The sequence below is a fragment of the Acanthochromis polyacanthus genome, chromosome 9, assembly GCF_021347895.1.
Source record: "Acanthochromis polyacanthus isolate Apoly-LR-REF ecotype Palm Island chromosome 9, KAUST_Apoly_ChrSc, whole genome shotgun sequence".
Taxonomy (NCBI): Eukaryota; Metazoa; Chordata; class Actinopteri; family Pomacentridae; genus Acanthochromis; species Acanthochromis polyacanthus.
Window position 1 is genome coordinate 25,448,223 of NC_067121.1, and position 15,918 is coordinate 25,464,140.

Sequence of the window (15,918 nt, forward strand, 5' to 3'; positions counted from 1 at the left end):
AGCTTTCCTGACTGAGGTTGTGGAGGAAGTTGATCAGCAGAAAGTTATGCTGCTACAAACTGAATCTGAATTGCTGGATTTAAATAATTATGATTTGAATTTAACTCGTAATTTATTTAACTGATACTATTATCCAATGACGTTGAAACTGAATGTAATATTTTGAAATTGAATTCAGTTGCTGTGAAATTCTATTTGATCCTCATAAAGTCAGCACTCGGTGTTTAGTTTTTACAATTCATATTCAGTTACCGCGCACAACATCGAAGTCATTAGGAAGAGTAGTCGGTAGCAGAGCCTCGAAAAGGATCTGCCTGATTCTCTGGCACCTTCACAGAAGTGAAGCTGAACTCTCCTGGATCCAGTTGCTGTAGTATGGAGTAATTCGCTGAGACTGAAGGATCATCGCAGTTTTTTGGGTGAGTTCTGTGAGCTGATCAGTTACAGAATTATGTAAACTGAATGTAGAGAGTTGTATTTCTGTGAGAATCAAACATCTGAATTCAGTTTCAAAATGTGTTCAATTTCAATCTAATAAATTCAAATTGTAAGATTAAAATTGAGCAAATTTCTGCCTATAGTTTATAGCTGTTATCCGCTGTTTTCAACAAGGCTGCAGTCTCTTTAGATAAAAAAAACCTAAACAGACAGCAGTCAAGACAGTGCATGTCTTTTGCCATCTGTTCAGCCTAATGTCATGAAGAAGTCTTCGGGTTCTACACTGATCTGATTAGATGAAGCAACATTGCTGAGATATGAGTACAATGCAGCTAAAATATACAGCTTGAACAACATGTTTGAGTTTTGTATACACCTCACAATGAAAAAGGTCACATTTCATTAGGAGTTTTTATATAATACCCACATTTGATAGTTTAATTCTTCACCAAGACCAAAGCTACACTTGAGGAATTGGCTTCAGTGCTGGTTGCCTGTCAGCAGGATTGCACAAAATCTACTCAGCCAAGTTCCATCAGACTGGGTCAACAGGTGGTTAAAGGTCACAGAAAGCATCAGTTAACTTTGGGCATCGCATTATTTAAAGCTCCTGCTTTGTCTGAGTGCATTTTTAATTGGTAAAATCAGACACTGTACAAGAAGAGTTTGATGCTGCCTTTGTGTCAGTAATCTTTATTGCAGGCACAGTAAACAATCTTTAATAAGCACTTATGGATGAAGGCTCGATCACTGTCACTCATCACTACATCAGCGCTGTTGTCCAGAATCCTTTGGGCAGCTGCTTGGAGTTGAAGGGAAATTGTGGTGTTTGGTGGTTGGTGGTGAGACGACTTCATCAGGTTCTGGTGAAGATCCTGAATGGCGAGGTTGATCCTTATCTTGGCTGCAGACACCAACAGCTCCTCTTTTGATGCTGATGATCTTGAAGTAGGTGTCTTGTATTCACACTAAAAAAAAAAGAGTTTTTGCTCACATTAAATAAGCACTTTATGCTATTTTAGATTTTTATATGATTAAATGTTGGCTTTCATTTGTGTCAAGATGCCATAGTTTCTAGAGATAGCAAATGTAAAATGTCAACCATAAAACCTCTCTCATGTAATGCATCATAAGAAACAGCATTTCAGACTTTATTGTTACAGCAAATATAAATATAAGCAAGCTAAAGTGAGGTATCTCAACATGCAGACATTAACTGGCACTAGTAAGAACATATATTTAAGAAGTTTAAGGCACATTGCCTACATATTCCTCTGTGGAAACCATAAAAAAGAATAAAAAGGATTGCTGTTTGTACTGCAGAGATGGAAGTTCTTTCATCTGATAAGGACATGGACAGAAAAAAAATAAACCAAGTGCTTGTGAAGATACACAAGAACAATCACTCGGGGTTTATTATTTCTATTCTGTTTTGAAGAAATATGTTGGTTAAAAATAGGAAACAATGCTTCAGTTTCACCTGAGCACAGCAGGCACCCACACTGAACTTGGCCTGTTGGCCTCTAGCCAAGAAGGAGACAAACACTTGTTTGTTTCCAAGGACTCGGACTCCGATGGTTTTGTTGAGGGACAGGATGAGGGGGTGCAGGGGGTGGGAGTCACACTCAGACTGGCCCAGCTCCATCGACAAGTCCTGGCACCTGCATCATTTAAACACTGGCCACCTGATTTGTTTACGACCAACCTGCAACGTGAACACATACTCACATATACACATAATAGCGCTTTGTCACTGATTTTCAGGACCAGGCTGTGGATATATGAAATTATTATATTTCAGCCCCTTTATCTTTAAACCATACATGAGCATGCTGCTATTAATATGGAGACATTTGTTAGCCAGATTGACATGTCAGGATTAACTAATAAATTATCTCTACTAAAAAGTATTTATCACAAGTAGAAAAATAATGACTAGAATAATTATTAATTTAATCTTTGATAAACACATTGTTTTTTCTTTACCATATGTTTCCATTGCTGTGATAGCACGCCGCCCTGCCATCAGACTGGAACACGGCTCTGATTGGCTGTTTGGGAGCACTGCTGTCATCATACACAATGCAGACTCTTCCATTTCGTTCAGTCACCACAACAATGAGAGCCAAGTGGCCTGAGGGGTAACTGTAACCATGACGATAAGGATGGGAACACCCACTGTAGAGTTCATGTTGCATTTCTCATGCAGTGTGAATAAACTGTACTGTACTATTATTGGTCTCCATGTTAAAAGTCTAGAGAAAATCTCATCACATGATAAAAATCCATTCACAATAAATTCCATGTGAGTGGATACAAGACCTCAGCAGAGCCATCAGGGAACACGGTGAGAAATCTCACACCATCGGCATAGTACTTCTGTAGAAATCCACTCTTCTTCTGTGAATGCACAGGAGAGTAATAAAGTAAAAAAATGTTGACGAAATGAATTTAACTGTATTTATGCATCTCATGTTGCATGTTGCAAGGATGCCCAACAACTGTGCAAATCACTCATTACAACCACTATGCAGTCTGAAAAATGCTTTTATAATGTTTTCTTGGGGTGTGAAGTCAGAAAAATACCCTTGATGATCAGCAATTTTCATAACTCTGTCTCCTTAATGCACTGATGTGGGTTTTTATGAGGAACAGACTAGGAAACACTATTTTTGAGAGTTGCATTATGGAAATTGCAGGCTCTACATTTAGATAATTTTAGGGCCTGATGTATAAATGAGACCAAACATGACCTCTGCTGTGTTGTTCTTTAAAGTGTCTCCTGCCACCTAACCTGTCCTCCTCCACTCTGCTTTAATCACAGTCTTAAATCAGTGAAGTAACATTTCAGTTGCAGTATTATAACCATCATCATTTTACCAATATTTAGCAAAAATCTTACATTTGCTAAGTGAAATCAAGGTTTTATGCATTAATTACACACAGTGTGACCACATGGTGGCACTATATATACTTGTACAAAGATTAAGACACAGTATGATGCAGATTTCTGTGGTGTCTACAATAATAATTTCCATACTGTATATCATACAGTGTTCCTTGGCAAAAAACAAAACAAAACAACTATTCAGATATTTGTAGTCTAGTGAAATAAAACAACAAAAACAGAAGCAGTCATTTGTGGGTACCTGATGATGACATATTCCAAAGTGAATTGGCTTGTGATCACAAAAGGGGAACGACGCCTGCTCCTCTTCCTCCTTTATTTTCAAGCAGTTTTCAGTCGTGCTACTAGAATGTACTGTCCAGAATCCTTTTGCTGGAGCACAAGAGAGCTGGAAAATGAGGGCTTGTGATGATAAGGAAACCAAAAAAAAAAGCACAGAACAAACCAATCATTGTCACAAAGCCATTTAAAGTCAAAATACTGTTTTTACAAATTAGTTGAACAGAAACACAAAAGTAGCAAAGACTTGTTGTGTGACAGATTTCCAGATTTAATGATGTCGGTGAATTTGTTGCTTGCTGAGTAGTTACTCACAGGTTGCTGCTGCCTGTAGATTAATAGAGTAATCCTTGTAGGTTCTCTGTTCTGGTTGTCTTCTGTTAAAAATACAGACATTAACATCAATGCTGCTCTCACGTTTCTACTTATCATGTTTCAATGCATTTCGATCATTCAGTCTTCATAAATACAAACATTTTAAAATGCAAATATGTACCCAAGCCCACTTGATAAGTCCATTTTGAAGTTGTTGTGATCTTTCAACTCCCTGCCTTGCACGAGCACCTCCTCTGTCTGTTTTGCTGGTTTGTCTTTCACTGATGTCTGATTTCTGAGCGTGCATCTCCCCTCAAACAAAATTCTCTGTTTCAGCATCGTCTCACAAAGCTGCTGCCGCTGGGAACAACAGAAGGTTGGAGTCTTCTACAATGAATACAAAACAGGATGCAAGGAGGTCACTCGTGCAAGAGCCACATGTGGGGAATTTGGTTTTGAATATTTACTATCCGCCTCACCTCAAGCTCCTGTAGCCATGTTGTATCCAGTGAAGGTGTGGCCTGTTCCCCACAGTGCTCACATTTGCCTGGGAATTCAACTGGAGGCTGGGACTGGACAACATTAGACTAATCAGTAACATAATGCAGTTGTAGATGGAAATTTTAAACCATAGGTAAACATTTGATCTTGGTACCACTGGGAGAATGGTTGTTAGATTCATCTTGTGGTTGTCAGACTCGCGATTGTACGTCAGAACTCCTGCAGCTACGGTACAATAGGTGGGTGGGTCACTGACACACAGTGGAGGATATTTCTCTTGTTCACTCTTACCAGAGAGAAAAATACATATAAAGGAAATAAGTCAATATTGGAAGATCTGAGTGGGAATGAGACATTATTTGATGAAAACAGATTCATTTTCTGTCCACTACATCATCTGTCTTACATGGTCACCCAGGATACACAACAGATTGTTTTTCAGTGGAGCAGCAGCATCTAATGTCAAACAAAAGTCAGTGATTTGAGTCATTGTAGGTCTAAACAAGAGAAAGCTTTGAAGGTCAAATTGCCATTTCATATATTTACTTTTTCAAAGCATTTTGATTGGGCTTGAAACCCACTCACAGGAAAAGCTGGACTTCCTCTTTATGTCCATCCCGTTGATCGTAGTGTGTGTTCAGTGTATTTGTCCCGGGATGAAACAGCATAGTCACCGCTGTAGGCTCTCAGCTTCTGCTGCTTAATAAATGTATAAAGCACAGAGAATGGACAGCACAGTCTATCACACACAATTGCAGTCAAGTTGAATTGATTTAGTGCAGCATGGTGAAGAAATAAGGTTAATAAATGACTGTAATTTTAATTTGACTGGAATATATTATCATGAAAATGGCATATTTACAAAAACACAAGCTAATACACTCACCAGAGCAGCAGTCACATATTTAGCAGTGCTTCACACTTGCTGGTGTTGTTGGTAACCAAGGAGATAAAACAGTTGTATGGCAATGTGCAAACATAATAGCCTGCCTAATTTTATGCTGCCGGCCGACTAGTTATAATGCACACTAACCTCATGAAACACATTTCCAATACTCGTACAATATTGTACACACTTGACACCAGGATTGAATATCCTAAAATCTGATGTACATGTTGTCAAGGCTCCAGTATTTGAAAAAAAAAAATACAATTTCAAATTGTCAAACCCTGACAGACTAAATCTGGTCTTATTTTTGAATATTTCTGAACTCTTTTAATATGTGCATTTGTTAATTCAGCAGTTCTTGTATAAATAGCCTAAATGATGCAAAAGATGTAAACGCCAAAGAGTTTGTGAAATTTGGAAACAAGAAATAAACCATGACATTGACAACAGTCTCACCTTCAGGTTTTCTGGAGCCTCATCAGCAGATGGAGTTTGCCCAGTTGTCATGGAATTGTTAATGTTCGAATTTGAAACATTTTCTGAGCTCCAAAGTTCATTCCTGACTTTGGAAATAGCAGTTGCCAAAACAACCGTCCTTTAAGGCCCATTTTGTAGCTGTTATTGGGTTTTCATGGGTAAGGAATACACACTGATGTAATGATTACCCTAAATACAGTGTAAAATTCATAGCATAAAAGTGTTGTAGTCATCTGTATATTAAACTTGTATGTCTTTTTAAACCAATTATTTTACTCATTTTTGCTGTCCAGTATTATGTTCGAATACTGTTTCTCAATGAGATGGCCTAGTGCTTGTGGATTCTTTTATGTGGTTATCTGGGTCATGAACGTCTCTGATGGCCTGCTTTGATCATTTAATAAAGATAAGCTTCAGTATTTAGTCAGAAACAGGTTTGGATATTTTTTTTTTTAATTACCCATGAAATGAATCTTGTTCTGAATTGAACAACTCCTACAGTGACAGTAAAATCTTCCTGCTGTGTCTCCTGTCACCTTTCAATTTTGCCCAGCTGTCACCAATCCCAGGTCATTAGAGAACTATCAGCTACTCTACCTGCTGCCTCTTCTGATTGGTTGTTGCAGTACCTGATTTAATTGCTGCCAGACAACTTCACAACATAAATAGCCTCAACTGATCAGCAGTTCATAGCTTTTAACCTTTCCAGGGGCCAGTTTCACCAAGCAGATTCAAGAAACTGAGTTTAATCCTCAACTCTGAGTTGATCTTATATGTATAACCTGTTCATCTGGTTGCATGCTGCCTCTTGACCAGGTCATTATCAAAAATGAGAACTAGCTCTCAAGTAACTTACCTGGGAAAATTAAAAAAAAAAGAAATTACATGGCCTCTGATTTCAGCTGTTATAAATGGGCCTCTTCCCAAAGGACCATGTCTCTGGAGCTACAACTGAAACCTGAGCAAAACAGTTGCCCAGATGGCTGCAGACAATGTAGGAAGTGTGTGTGAGAACATGTCTAACTTTGAGTGATCTCTTTCCACAGATATATTGTCAAATTCACAGCACAGCTTTTGCATGGGGAATTTTCCAAGTGAGTTGTAAAATTAGTTACCAGTGCACAGTCATCCACTAAATTTCTTTGTTGGTTCAATCACTGGTCCCACCACACACACTAAAGTGTCCTTGAGCAAGACTGAACCCCAAATAGCTCCCAATGGCAGGTCTGTCACAACTGGTGTGTGACTACAACTAGATAGAAATGTGCCTTTTAAATCCTTTTACAAGCAACCATATTGGCAGATTGTTACAAGTCCATCCATCCATCCTCTATACACTGCTCCATCCTCACTAGGTTTGTGAGGGGGTGCTGGAACCTCTCTCAGCTGAGATTGTTACAAGTGAAAATGTTAAATCAAAACCAAACAACCAGAAAAGATACATGTAGCTGTGGTGAGTTTCCTTTTGTCTTCAAGTTGTTTTGACCTTCACACTGAGAAAGCAAGGAAAAATACCAAAGTTGCTCACTTTAAAATTGTACTTTATTTTAGTTTGAGAACAGAATATTGCCTCATGTAGATCATTTACCTCTGCTACAGTCACCTTCATTGCTTTGTAAAGTCAAAAGTGCCAACATCTGTTTTTAACAGCTAAACTTGAAGAACTTCACCTGACATGGTCACTTATCTTCTTTAAACCATTTCATCAGACGAGCATTAAGGAAGGGGGATTTGCTCCAATTGAATGTGGTCGCCATGTAAATGGTGTTTGTGACCATGTGGAGGAAAGTGTGGATGGCCATGAGGAGGATAGTGTGGAAGATGGTGTAGAAGATAGTGTGGATGGCTATGAGGAGGATAGTGTGGATGGCTATGAGGAGTCACCGTGGTGGTCGTTGGTGCGGTCACATATGGCACAGGATGTTTTGGATACTGTGGATGGTGAAAGGGAGAAACATAAGGCAGCACATGATGATAGGGCACCTGTGGTTTGGTTGTGTCAGTATGGTCAGACTCATGGTAATGCCAGAGATAATGTGGAGGGACATGTTGATAGAGGGGTAAAGCAAACAAATGGGAATGAGCATAGTGATGCTCACTTTCAGTGCTTGGCAAAGTAGTTTTTGGAGGGTCAGGCAGGTAGTAATGATGGGGAAGCAAATGGTGGTATAGTGGGTATTTGGGCAATTCTGGCTTGTGTGCATGGTCTGGTAGAACTGGGTACTTTGGATATGGAAACAAATAGAAGGGGGGGAATTTGAGGTTGGGGTGTTTTGCAAGGTGAGCAGGTACAGTGTAATGTGGGGCAGGAGTTGTATGAGCAGGTTTGGGACACACGAGGGAGATTGGATATCCTTTGAAGCTCAGTGGCACCACATAACTTCCACCCTTGGGACAAGAACATAAAAAAAAAATAATAATCAGAACAAGGCCTCATGAAGCAAAAGTTACACTAGGTCACATTTAAAATGACTATCCAGTTGCTGTGTTAATTAGGTCAATAGTTATGTAAGATTTAAATGTTTTGTCTGGTCATATCCAAAGAGTCCAAAAACAGAGGCTCTATAATTCCAGACAAAAGCATAAAATTCTCCTCCAGCCGATGTTTGACATTTTGATCAAACAACTGCATCAGTCATTTGATTTTGAGAAGTCATTTGCAATCAGATCTTGGCTGCATGACAATCTTCAAATGCACAACCAATTACCAGATTTTTACTCTTCCCATCACTCCAAAGTGCTGCATTCCTGTAACTAAAGTTACCTTTTGATACACGTTGCAGCCATTATAAGGGACCAACATATGAAGTGCCATGGAGTTCTTCTGCACTTTGTAGCCACAGCTCGGAGGGATGTGGGACAGTGGTAGTGGTGACCTATATCCTGTGGGTTTGGGAGAGAAATTTCTCAGTCACAATGCAAACACTGGTGTAAATGCATTATAAAGAGTGTAGTATTGCTTTACCTCGTTCCAACAAAAGGTGTGAAACTGCTGGACCAACAACTCTAAACTTCATCTGATCCTTCAGACACTGCAGGGTAGGTGACAAGTGCTTCCATTCTGCTTCTCCAGAACTAATATCATGCATATACCCTTTTTCCCAGCCTGACAAGAAACCATGAGTACCAATCACCATCCATATTGTTGCATTGGTCTCTTTGCATTAACTGTAATTGTTACAACAATGCTTGCTGCTCTCAGTCATAATGCTCTTCAAAAAAAATAAAAAAAAATAAAAAAAGTTTGAGAACATTTGAGATAGATTTTAGACTTACCGACAGAGTCTGCTTGATAAGAAGTTTCATCCTCCACAGAGCCATTTGAAGACGTCCTCCTGGTCCCATCACTGATGTGTGACTCAAGGCCTGACCCTATCTGAAAAGCTTTCCCAAAAACAATTGTCCCCTCCAGAACACCTGTCGTTGTGGCTGCAACGGCTTCGTGCCGCTTCTCTGTTTTCTTCAGTCGATAACAGTCTGTCGTTTGGATTAAACAACAAGTCAGAAGAACACCTGCAGCTAAGCAAACAGTAACACTCTTCCTTTTTTCTTTACACATGTTGTTATTTTGTGTGACTCCTGGAATGGTTAAAAGCTATGAACTGCTGATCAGTCGAGGCTATTTATGTTGTGAAGTTGTCTGGCAGCAATTAAATCAGGTACTGCAACAACCAATCAGAAGGGGCAGCAGGTAGAGTAGCTGACAGTTCTCTAATGACCTGGGATTGGTGACAGCTGGGCAAAATTGAAAGGTGACAGGAGACACAGCAGGAAGATTTTACTGTCACTGGAGGAGTTGTTCAATTCAGAACAAGACTAATTTCATGGGTAATTTTTGAATAAAGAAAAGATATCCAAACCTGTTTCTGACTAAATACTGAAGCTTGTCTTTATTAAATGATCAAAGCAGCCCTTCAGAGACGTTCATCATGACCCAGATAACCACATAAAAGAATCCGCAAGCACTAGGCCATCTCATTGAGAAACAGTATTAGAACATAATACTGGACAGTATTTAGGGTAATCATTACATCAAAGTGTATTCTTTACCCATGAAAACCCAATAACAGCTACAAAATGGGCCTTAAAGGACGGTTGTTTCGGCAACTGCTATTTCCAAAGTCAGGAATGAACTTTTGAGCTCAGAAAATGTTTCAAATTCGAACATTAACAATTCCATGACAACTGGGCAAACTCCATCTGCTGATGAGGCTCCAGAAAACCTGAAGGTGAGACTGTTGTCAATGTCATGGTTTATTTCTTGTTTCCAAATTTCACAAACTCTTTGGCGTTTACATCTTTTGCATCATTTAGGCTATTTATACAAGAACTGCTGAATTAACAAATGCACATATTAAAAGAGTTCAGAAATATTCAAAAATAAGACCAGATTTAGTCTGTCAGGGTTTGACAATTTGAAATTGTATCTTTTTTTCAAATACTGGAGCCTTGACATAACATGTACATCAGATTTTAGGATATTCAATCCTGGTGTCAAGTCTGTACAATACTGTACGAGTATTGGAAATGTGTTTCATGATGTTTGTGTGCATTATAACTAGTCGGCCGGCAGCATAGAATTAGGCAGGCTATTATGTTTGCACATTGCCATACAACTGTTTTATCTCCTTGGTTACCAACAACACCAGCAAGTGTGAAGCACTGCTAAATATGTGACTGCTGCTCTGGTGAGTGTATTAGCTTGTGTTTTTTGTAAATATGCCATTTTCATGATAATATATTCCAGTCAAATTAAAATTACAGTCATTTATTAACCTTATTTCTTCACCATGCTGCACTAAATCAATTCAACTTGACTGCAATTGTGTGTGATAGACTGTGCTGTCCATTCTCTGTGCTTTATACATTTATTAAGCAGCAGAAGCTGAGAGCCTACAGCGGTGACTATGCTGTTTCATCCCGGGACAAATACACTGAACACACACTACGATCAACGGGATGGACATAAAGAGGAAGTCCAGCTTTTCCTGTGAGTGGGTTTCAAGCCCAATCAAAATGCTTTGAAAAAGTAAATATATGAAATGGCAATTTGACCTTCAAAGCTTTCTCTTGTTTAGACCTACAATGACTCAAATCACTGACTTTTGTTTGACATTAGATGCTGCTGCTCCACTGAAACACAATCTGTTGTGTATCCTGGGTGACCATGTAAGACAGATGATGTAGTGGACAGAAAATGAATCTGTTTTCATCAAATAATGTTTCATTCTCACTCAGATCTTCCAATATTGACTTATTTCCTTTATATGTATTTTTCTCTGAACAAGAGAAATATCCTCCACTGTGTGTCAGTGACCCACCCACCTATTGTACCGTAGCTACAGGAGTTCTGACGTACAATCGCGAGTCTGACAACCACAAGATGAATCTAACAACCATTCTCCCAGTGGTACCAAGATCAAATGTTTACCTATGGTTTAAAATTTCCATCTACAACTGCATTATGTTACTGATTAGTCTAATGTTGTCCAGTCCCAGCCTCCAGTTGAATTCCCAGGCAAATGTGAGCACTGTGGGGAACAGGCCACACCTTCACTGGATACAACATGGCTACAGGAGCTTGAGGTGAGGCGGATAGTAAATATTCAAAACCAAATTCCCCACATGTGGCTCTTGCACGAGTGACCTCCTTGCATCCTGTTTTGTATTCATTGTAGAAGACTCCAACCTTCTGTTGTTCCCAGCGGCAGCAGCTGTGTGAGACGATGCTAAAATTCAATTCACTTTGGAATATGTCATCATCAGGTACAAATCTGTCACACAACAAGTCTTTGCTACTTTTGTGTTTCTGTTCAACTAATTTGTAAAAACAGTATTTTGACTTTAAATGGCTTTGTGACAATGATTAGTTTGTTCTGTGCTTTTTTTTTTTTGGTTTCCTTATCATCACAAGCCCTCATTTTCCAGCTCTCTTGTGCTCCAGCAAAAGGATTCTGGACAGTACATTCAAGTAGTACGACTGAAAACAGCTTGAAAATAAAGAAGGAAGAGGAGCAGGCGTCGTTCCCCTTTTGCGATCACAAGCCAATTCACTTTGGAATATGTCATCATCAGGTACCCACAAATGACTGCTTCTGTTTTTGTTGTTTTATTTCACTAGACTACAAATATCTGAATAGTTTTTTTCTTGCCAAGGTCCACTCTATCATATACAGTTTGGAAATTATTATTGTAGAAGCCACAGAAATCTGCATCATACTGTGTCTTAATCTTTGTACAAGTATATATAGTGCCACCATGTGGTCACACTGTGTGTAATTAATGCATAAAACCTTGATTTCACTTAGCAAATGTAAGATTTTTGTTAAATATCGGCAAAATGGTCATGGTTATAATACTGCAACGAAATGTTAGTTCACTGATTTAAGACTGTGCTTAAAGCAGAGTGGAGGAGGACAGGTTAGGTGTCAGAAGACACTTTAACCCTCGTGTTGTCCTTACCAAAAATTGTTGCCTTGTCTGAAAAAAGTCCAAAAATTAAGAAAAAAATTCCCCAAATTTATAAAAATTTGCTAAATCTTCAGGAAGAAAATTCCTGAAAATTTTCCCTCGAAAGTTTTATTTTTTTAAACAAAAAATCCCCAAATTTGACAGCGAAATTCACTGGATTGTGGTTGATTTTTTTTTCTGAATGTTCTTAAACATTTTTTTAAGAAATCTTCCTGCTGTGTCTCCTGTCACCTTTCAATTTTGCCCAGCTGTCACCAATCCCAGGTCATTAGAGAACTGTCAGCTACTCTACCTGCTGCCCCTTCTGATTGGTTGTTGCAGTACCTGATTTAATTGCTGCCAGACAACTTCACAACATAAATAGCCTCGACTGATCAGCAGTTCATAGCTTTTTAACCATTCCAGGAGTCACACAAAATAACAACATGTGTAAAGGAAAAAGGAAGAGTGTTACTGTTTGCTTAGCTGCAGGTGTTCTTCTGACTTGTTGTTTAATCCAAACGACAGACTGTTATCGACTGAAGAAAACAGAGAAGCGGCACGAAGCTGATGCAGCCACAACGACAGGTGTTCTGGAGGGGACAATTGTGTTTGGGAAAGCTTTTCAGATAGGGTCAGGCCTTGAGTCACACATCAGTGATGGGACCAGGAGGACGTCTTCAAATGGCTCTGTGGAGGATGAAACTTCTTATCAAGCAGACTCTGTCGGTAAGTCTAAAATCTATCTCAAATGTTCTCAAACTTTTTTTATTTTTTTTTATTTTTTTTGAAGAGCATTATGACTGAGAGCAGCAAGCATTGTTGTAACAATTACAGTTAATGCAAAGAGACCAATGCAACAATATGGATGGTGATTGGTACTCATGGTTTCTTGTCAGGCTGGGAAAAAGGGTATATGCATGATATTAGTTCTGGAGAAGCAGAATGGAAGCACTTGTCACCTACCCTGCAGTGTCTGAAGGATCAGATGAAGTTTAGAGTTGTTGGTCCAGCAGTTTCACACCTTTTGTTGGAACGAGGTAAAGCAATACTACACTCTTTATAATGCATTTACACCAGTGTTTGCATTGTGACTGAGAAATTTCTCTCCCAAACCCACAGGATATAGGTCACCACTACCACTGTCCCACATCCCTCCGAGCTGTGGCTACAAAGTGCAGAAGAACTCCATGGCACTTCATATGTTGGTCCCTTATAATGGCTGCAACGTGTATCAAAAGGTAACTTTAGTTACAGGAATGCAGCACTTTGGAGTGATGGGAAGAGTAAAAATCTGGTAATTGGTTGTGCATTTGAAGATTGTCATGCAGCCAAGATCTGATTGCAAATCACTTCTCAAAATCAAATGACTGATGCAGTTGTTTGATCAAAATGTCAAACATCGGCTGGAGGAGAATTTTATGCTTTTGTCTGGAATTATAGAGCCTCTGTTTTTGGACTCTTTGGATATGACCAGACAAAACATTTAAATCTTACATAACTATTGACCTAATTAACACAGCAACTGGATAGTCATTTTAAATGTGACCTAGTGTAACTTTTGCTTCATGAGGCCTTGTTCTGATTTTTTTTTTTTATGTTCTTGTCCCAAGGGTGGAAGTTATGTGGTGCCACTGAGCTTCAAAGGATATCCAATCTCCCTCGTGTGTCCCAAACCTGCTCATACAACTCCTGGCCCACATTACACTGTACCTGCTCACCTTGCAAAACACCCCAACCTCAAATTCCCCCCCTTCTATTTGTTTCCATATCCAAAGTATCCAGTTCTGCCAGACCATGCACACAAGCCAGAATTGCCCAAATACCCACTATACCACCATTTGCTTCCCCATCATTACTACCTGCCTGACCCTCCAAAAACTACTTTGCCAAGCACTGAAAGTGAGCATCACTTTGCTCATTCCCATTTGTTTGCTTTACCCCTCTATCAACATGTCCCTCCACATTATCTCTGGCATTACCATGAGTCTGACCATACTGACACAACCAAACCACAGGTGCCCTATCATCATGTGCTGCCTTATGTTTCTCCCTTTCACCATCCACAGTATCCAAAACATCCTGTGCCATATGTGACCGCACCAACGACCACCACGGTGACTCCTCATAGCCATCCACACTATCCTCCTCATAGCCATCCACACTATCTTCTACACCATCTTCCACACTATCCTCCTCACAGCCATCCACACTTTCCTCCACATGGTCACAAACACCCTTCACATGGTGACCACATTCAATTGGAGCAAATCCCCCTTCCTTAATGCTCGTCTGATGAAATGGTTTAAAGAAGATAAGTGACCATGTCAGGTGAAGTTCTTCAAGTTTGGCTGTTAAAAACAGATGTTGGCACTTTTGACTTTACAAAGCAATGAAGGTGACTGTAGCAGAGGTAAATTATCTACATGAGGCAATATTCTGTTCTCAAACTAAAATAAAGTATAATTTTAAAGTGAGCAACTTTGGTATTTTTCCTTGCTTTCTCAGTGTAAAGGTCAAAACAACTTGAAGACAAAGGGAAACTCACCACAGCTACATGTGTCTTTTCTGGTTGTTTGGTTTTGATTTAACATTTTCACTTGATCTCAGCTGAGAGAGGCTCCAGCACCCCCCACAAGCCTAGTGAGGATGAAGCAGTGTGTAGAGGATGGATGGACTTGTAACAATCTGCCAATATGGTTGCTTGTAAAAGGATTTAAAAGGCACATTTCTATCTAGTTGTACTGGGTGTGTTGTATTCACACACCAGTTGTGACAGACCTGCCATTGGGAGCTATTTGGGGTTCAGTCTTGCTCAAGGACACTTCAGCGTGTGGTGGGACAGTGATTGAACCAACAAAGAAATTTAGTGGATGACTGTGCACTGCTAACTAATTTTACAACTCACTTGGCAAACTCCCCATGCAAAAGCTGTGACTTTGACAATATATCTGTGGAAAGAGATCACTCAAAGTTAGACATGTTCTCACACACTTCCTACACACGTGGACAAAATTGTTGGTACCCCTCAGTTAAAGAAGGAAAAACCCACAATTCTCACTGAAATCACTTGAAACTCACAAAAGTAACAAATTTATTGAAAATTAAATAATCAAAATCAGCCATCACTTTTGAATTGTTGATTAACATAATTATTTAAAAAAACAAACTAATGAAATAGGGCTGGACAAAAATGATGGTACCCATAACTTAATATTTTGTTGCACAACCTTTTGAGGCAATCACTGCAATTAAACAATTTCTGTATTTGTCAATGAGCGTTCTGCAGCTGTCAACAGGTATTTTGGCCCACTCCTCATGAGCAAACAGCTCCAGTTGTCTCAGGTTTGATGGGTGTCTTCTCCAAATGGCATGTTTCAGCTCCTTCCACATATGTTCAATGGGATTCAGATCTGGGCTCATAGAAGGCCACTTTAGAATAGTCCCACGCTTTTCTCTCAGCCATTCTTGGGTGTTTTTGGCTGTGTGTTTTGGATCGTTGTCCTGTTGGAAGACCCATGACCTGCGACTGAGACCAAGCTTTCTGACACTAGGCAGCACATTTCTCTCCAGAATGCCTTGATAGTCTTCAGATTTCATCGTACCTTGCACACTTTCAAGACACCCTGTGCCAGATGCAGCAAAGCAGCCCCAAAACATT

At 39.5% G+C, this 15,918-nt stretch overlaps 3 protein-coding genes across 11 annotated transcripts; 1 reads left to right on the top strand and 2 right to left on the bottom strand.

Moving 5' to 3' along the window:
- Window positions 1-1,103: 1,103 nt before the first annotated feature.
- On the bottom strand, window positions 1,104-5,407 carry LOC110960863 (uncharacterized). Its single transcript, XM_051953564.1, is given in 10 exon segments — window positions 1,104-1,406; window positions 1,919-2,046; window positions 2,049-2,143; window positions 2,425-2,583; window positions 2,756-2,838; window positions 3,588-3,748; window positions 3,941-4,002; window positions 4,420-4,512; window positions 5,027-5,137; window positions 5,328-5,407. Coding segments are annotated over 9 exon segments (1,149 nt in total). The 5' UTR covers window positions 5,110-5,137; window positions 5,328-5,407; the 3' UTR covers window positions 1,104-1,121.
- A 1,924-nt stretch (window positions 5,408-7,331) lies between these two features.
- LOC110960871 (histidine-rich glycoprotein-like) lies at window positions 7,332-9,220 on the bottom strand. The gene is made up of 4 exons (XM_051953563.1): window positions 9,084-9,220; window positions 8,773-8,913; window positions 8,572-8,690; window positions 7,332-8,195 (listed from the first exon to the last, which is right to left on the bottom strand). The coding sequence occupies exons 2-4, from the start codon at window positions 8,894-8,896 to the stop codon at window positions 7,524-7,526; spliced, it is 915 nt and encodes a 304-aa protein (XP_051809523.1). The 5' UTR covers window positions 8,897-8,913; window positions 9,084-9,220; the 3' UTR covers window positions 7,332-7,523.
- A 1,191-nt stretch (window positions 9,221-10,411) lies between these two features.
- On the top strand, window positions 10,412-14,734 carry LOC110960864 (putative uncharacterized protein DDB_G0291608). Of its 9 annotated transcripts, XM_051953569.1 has the most exons (10): window positions 10,416-10,495; window positions 10,687-10,797; window positions 10,927-10,976; window positions 11,096-11,217; window positions 11,301-11,393; window positions 11,486-11,573; window positions 12,786-12,986; window positions 13,157-13,297; window positions 13,380-13,498; window positions 13,871-14,734. In XM_051953569.1, the coding sequence occupies exons 4-10, from the start codon at window positions 11,191-11,193 to the stop codon at window positions 14,540-14,542; spliced, it is 1,341 nt and encodes a 446-aa protein (XP_051809529.1). In that variant the 5' UTR covers window positions 10,416-10,495; window positions 10,687-10,797; window positions 10,927-10,976; window positions 11,096-11,190; the 3' UTR covers window positions 14,543-14,734. The 9 variants fall into 9 exon arrangements, with proteins under 9 accessions (XP_051809526.1, XP_051809529.1, XP_051809528.1 ...); XM_051953568.1 differs by having other exon boundaries at window positions 10,687-10,976; XM_051953567.1 differs by having other exon boundaries at window positions 10,927-11,217.
- The last annotated feature ends 1,184 nt before the right edge of the window (window positions 14,735-15,918 follow it).

Bases quoted from the DNA above. Each gene is read 5' to 3' on its own strand.
- LOC110960871 (XM_051953563.1), bottom strand. From the start codon at position 8,896: ATGCATGATATTAGTTCTGGAGAAGCAGAATGGAAGCACTTGTCACCT. The intron at 8,691-8,772 runs GTAAAGCAATAC...CCAAACCCACAG, and splicing joins ACACCTTTTGTTGGAACGAG to GATATAGGTCACCACTACCA. The intron at 8,196-8,571 runs GTAACTTTAGTT...TCTTGTCCCAAG, and splicing joins GCTGCAACGTGTATCAAAAG to GGTGGAAGTTATGTGGTGCC.
- LOC110960864 (XM_051953566.1), top strand. From the start codon at position 11,005: ATGAATCTGTTTTCATCAAATAATGTTTCATTCTCACTCAGATCTTCC. The intron at 11,218-11,300 runs GTACCAAGATCA...AATGTTGTCCAG, and splicing joins TAACAACCATTCTCCCAGTG to TCCCAGCCTCCAGTTGAATT. The intron at 13,499-13,870 runs GTAACTTTAGTT...TCTTGTCCCAAG, and splicing joins GCTGCAACGTGTATCAAAAG to GGTGGAAGTTATGTGGTGCC.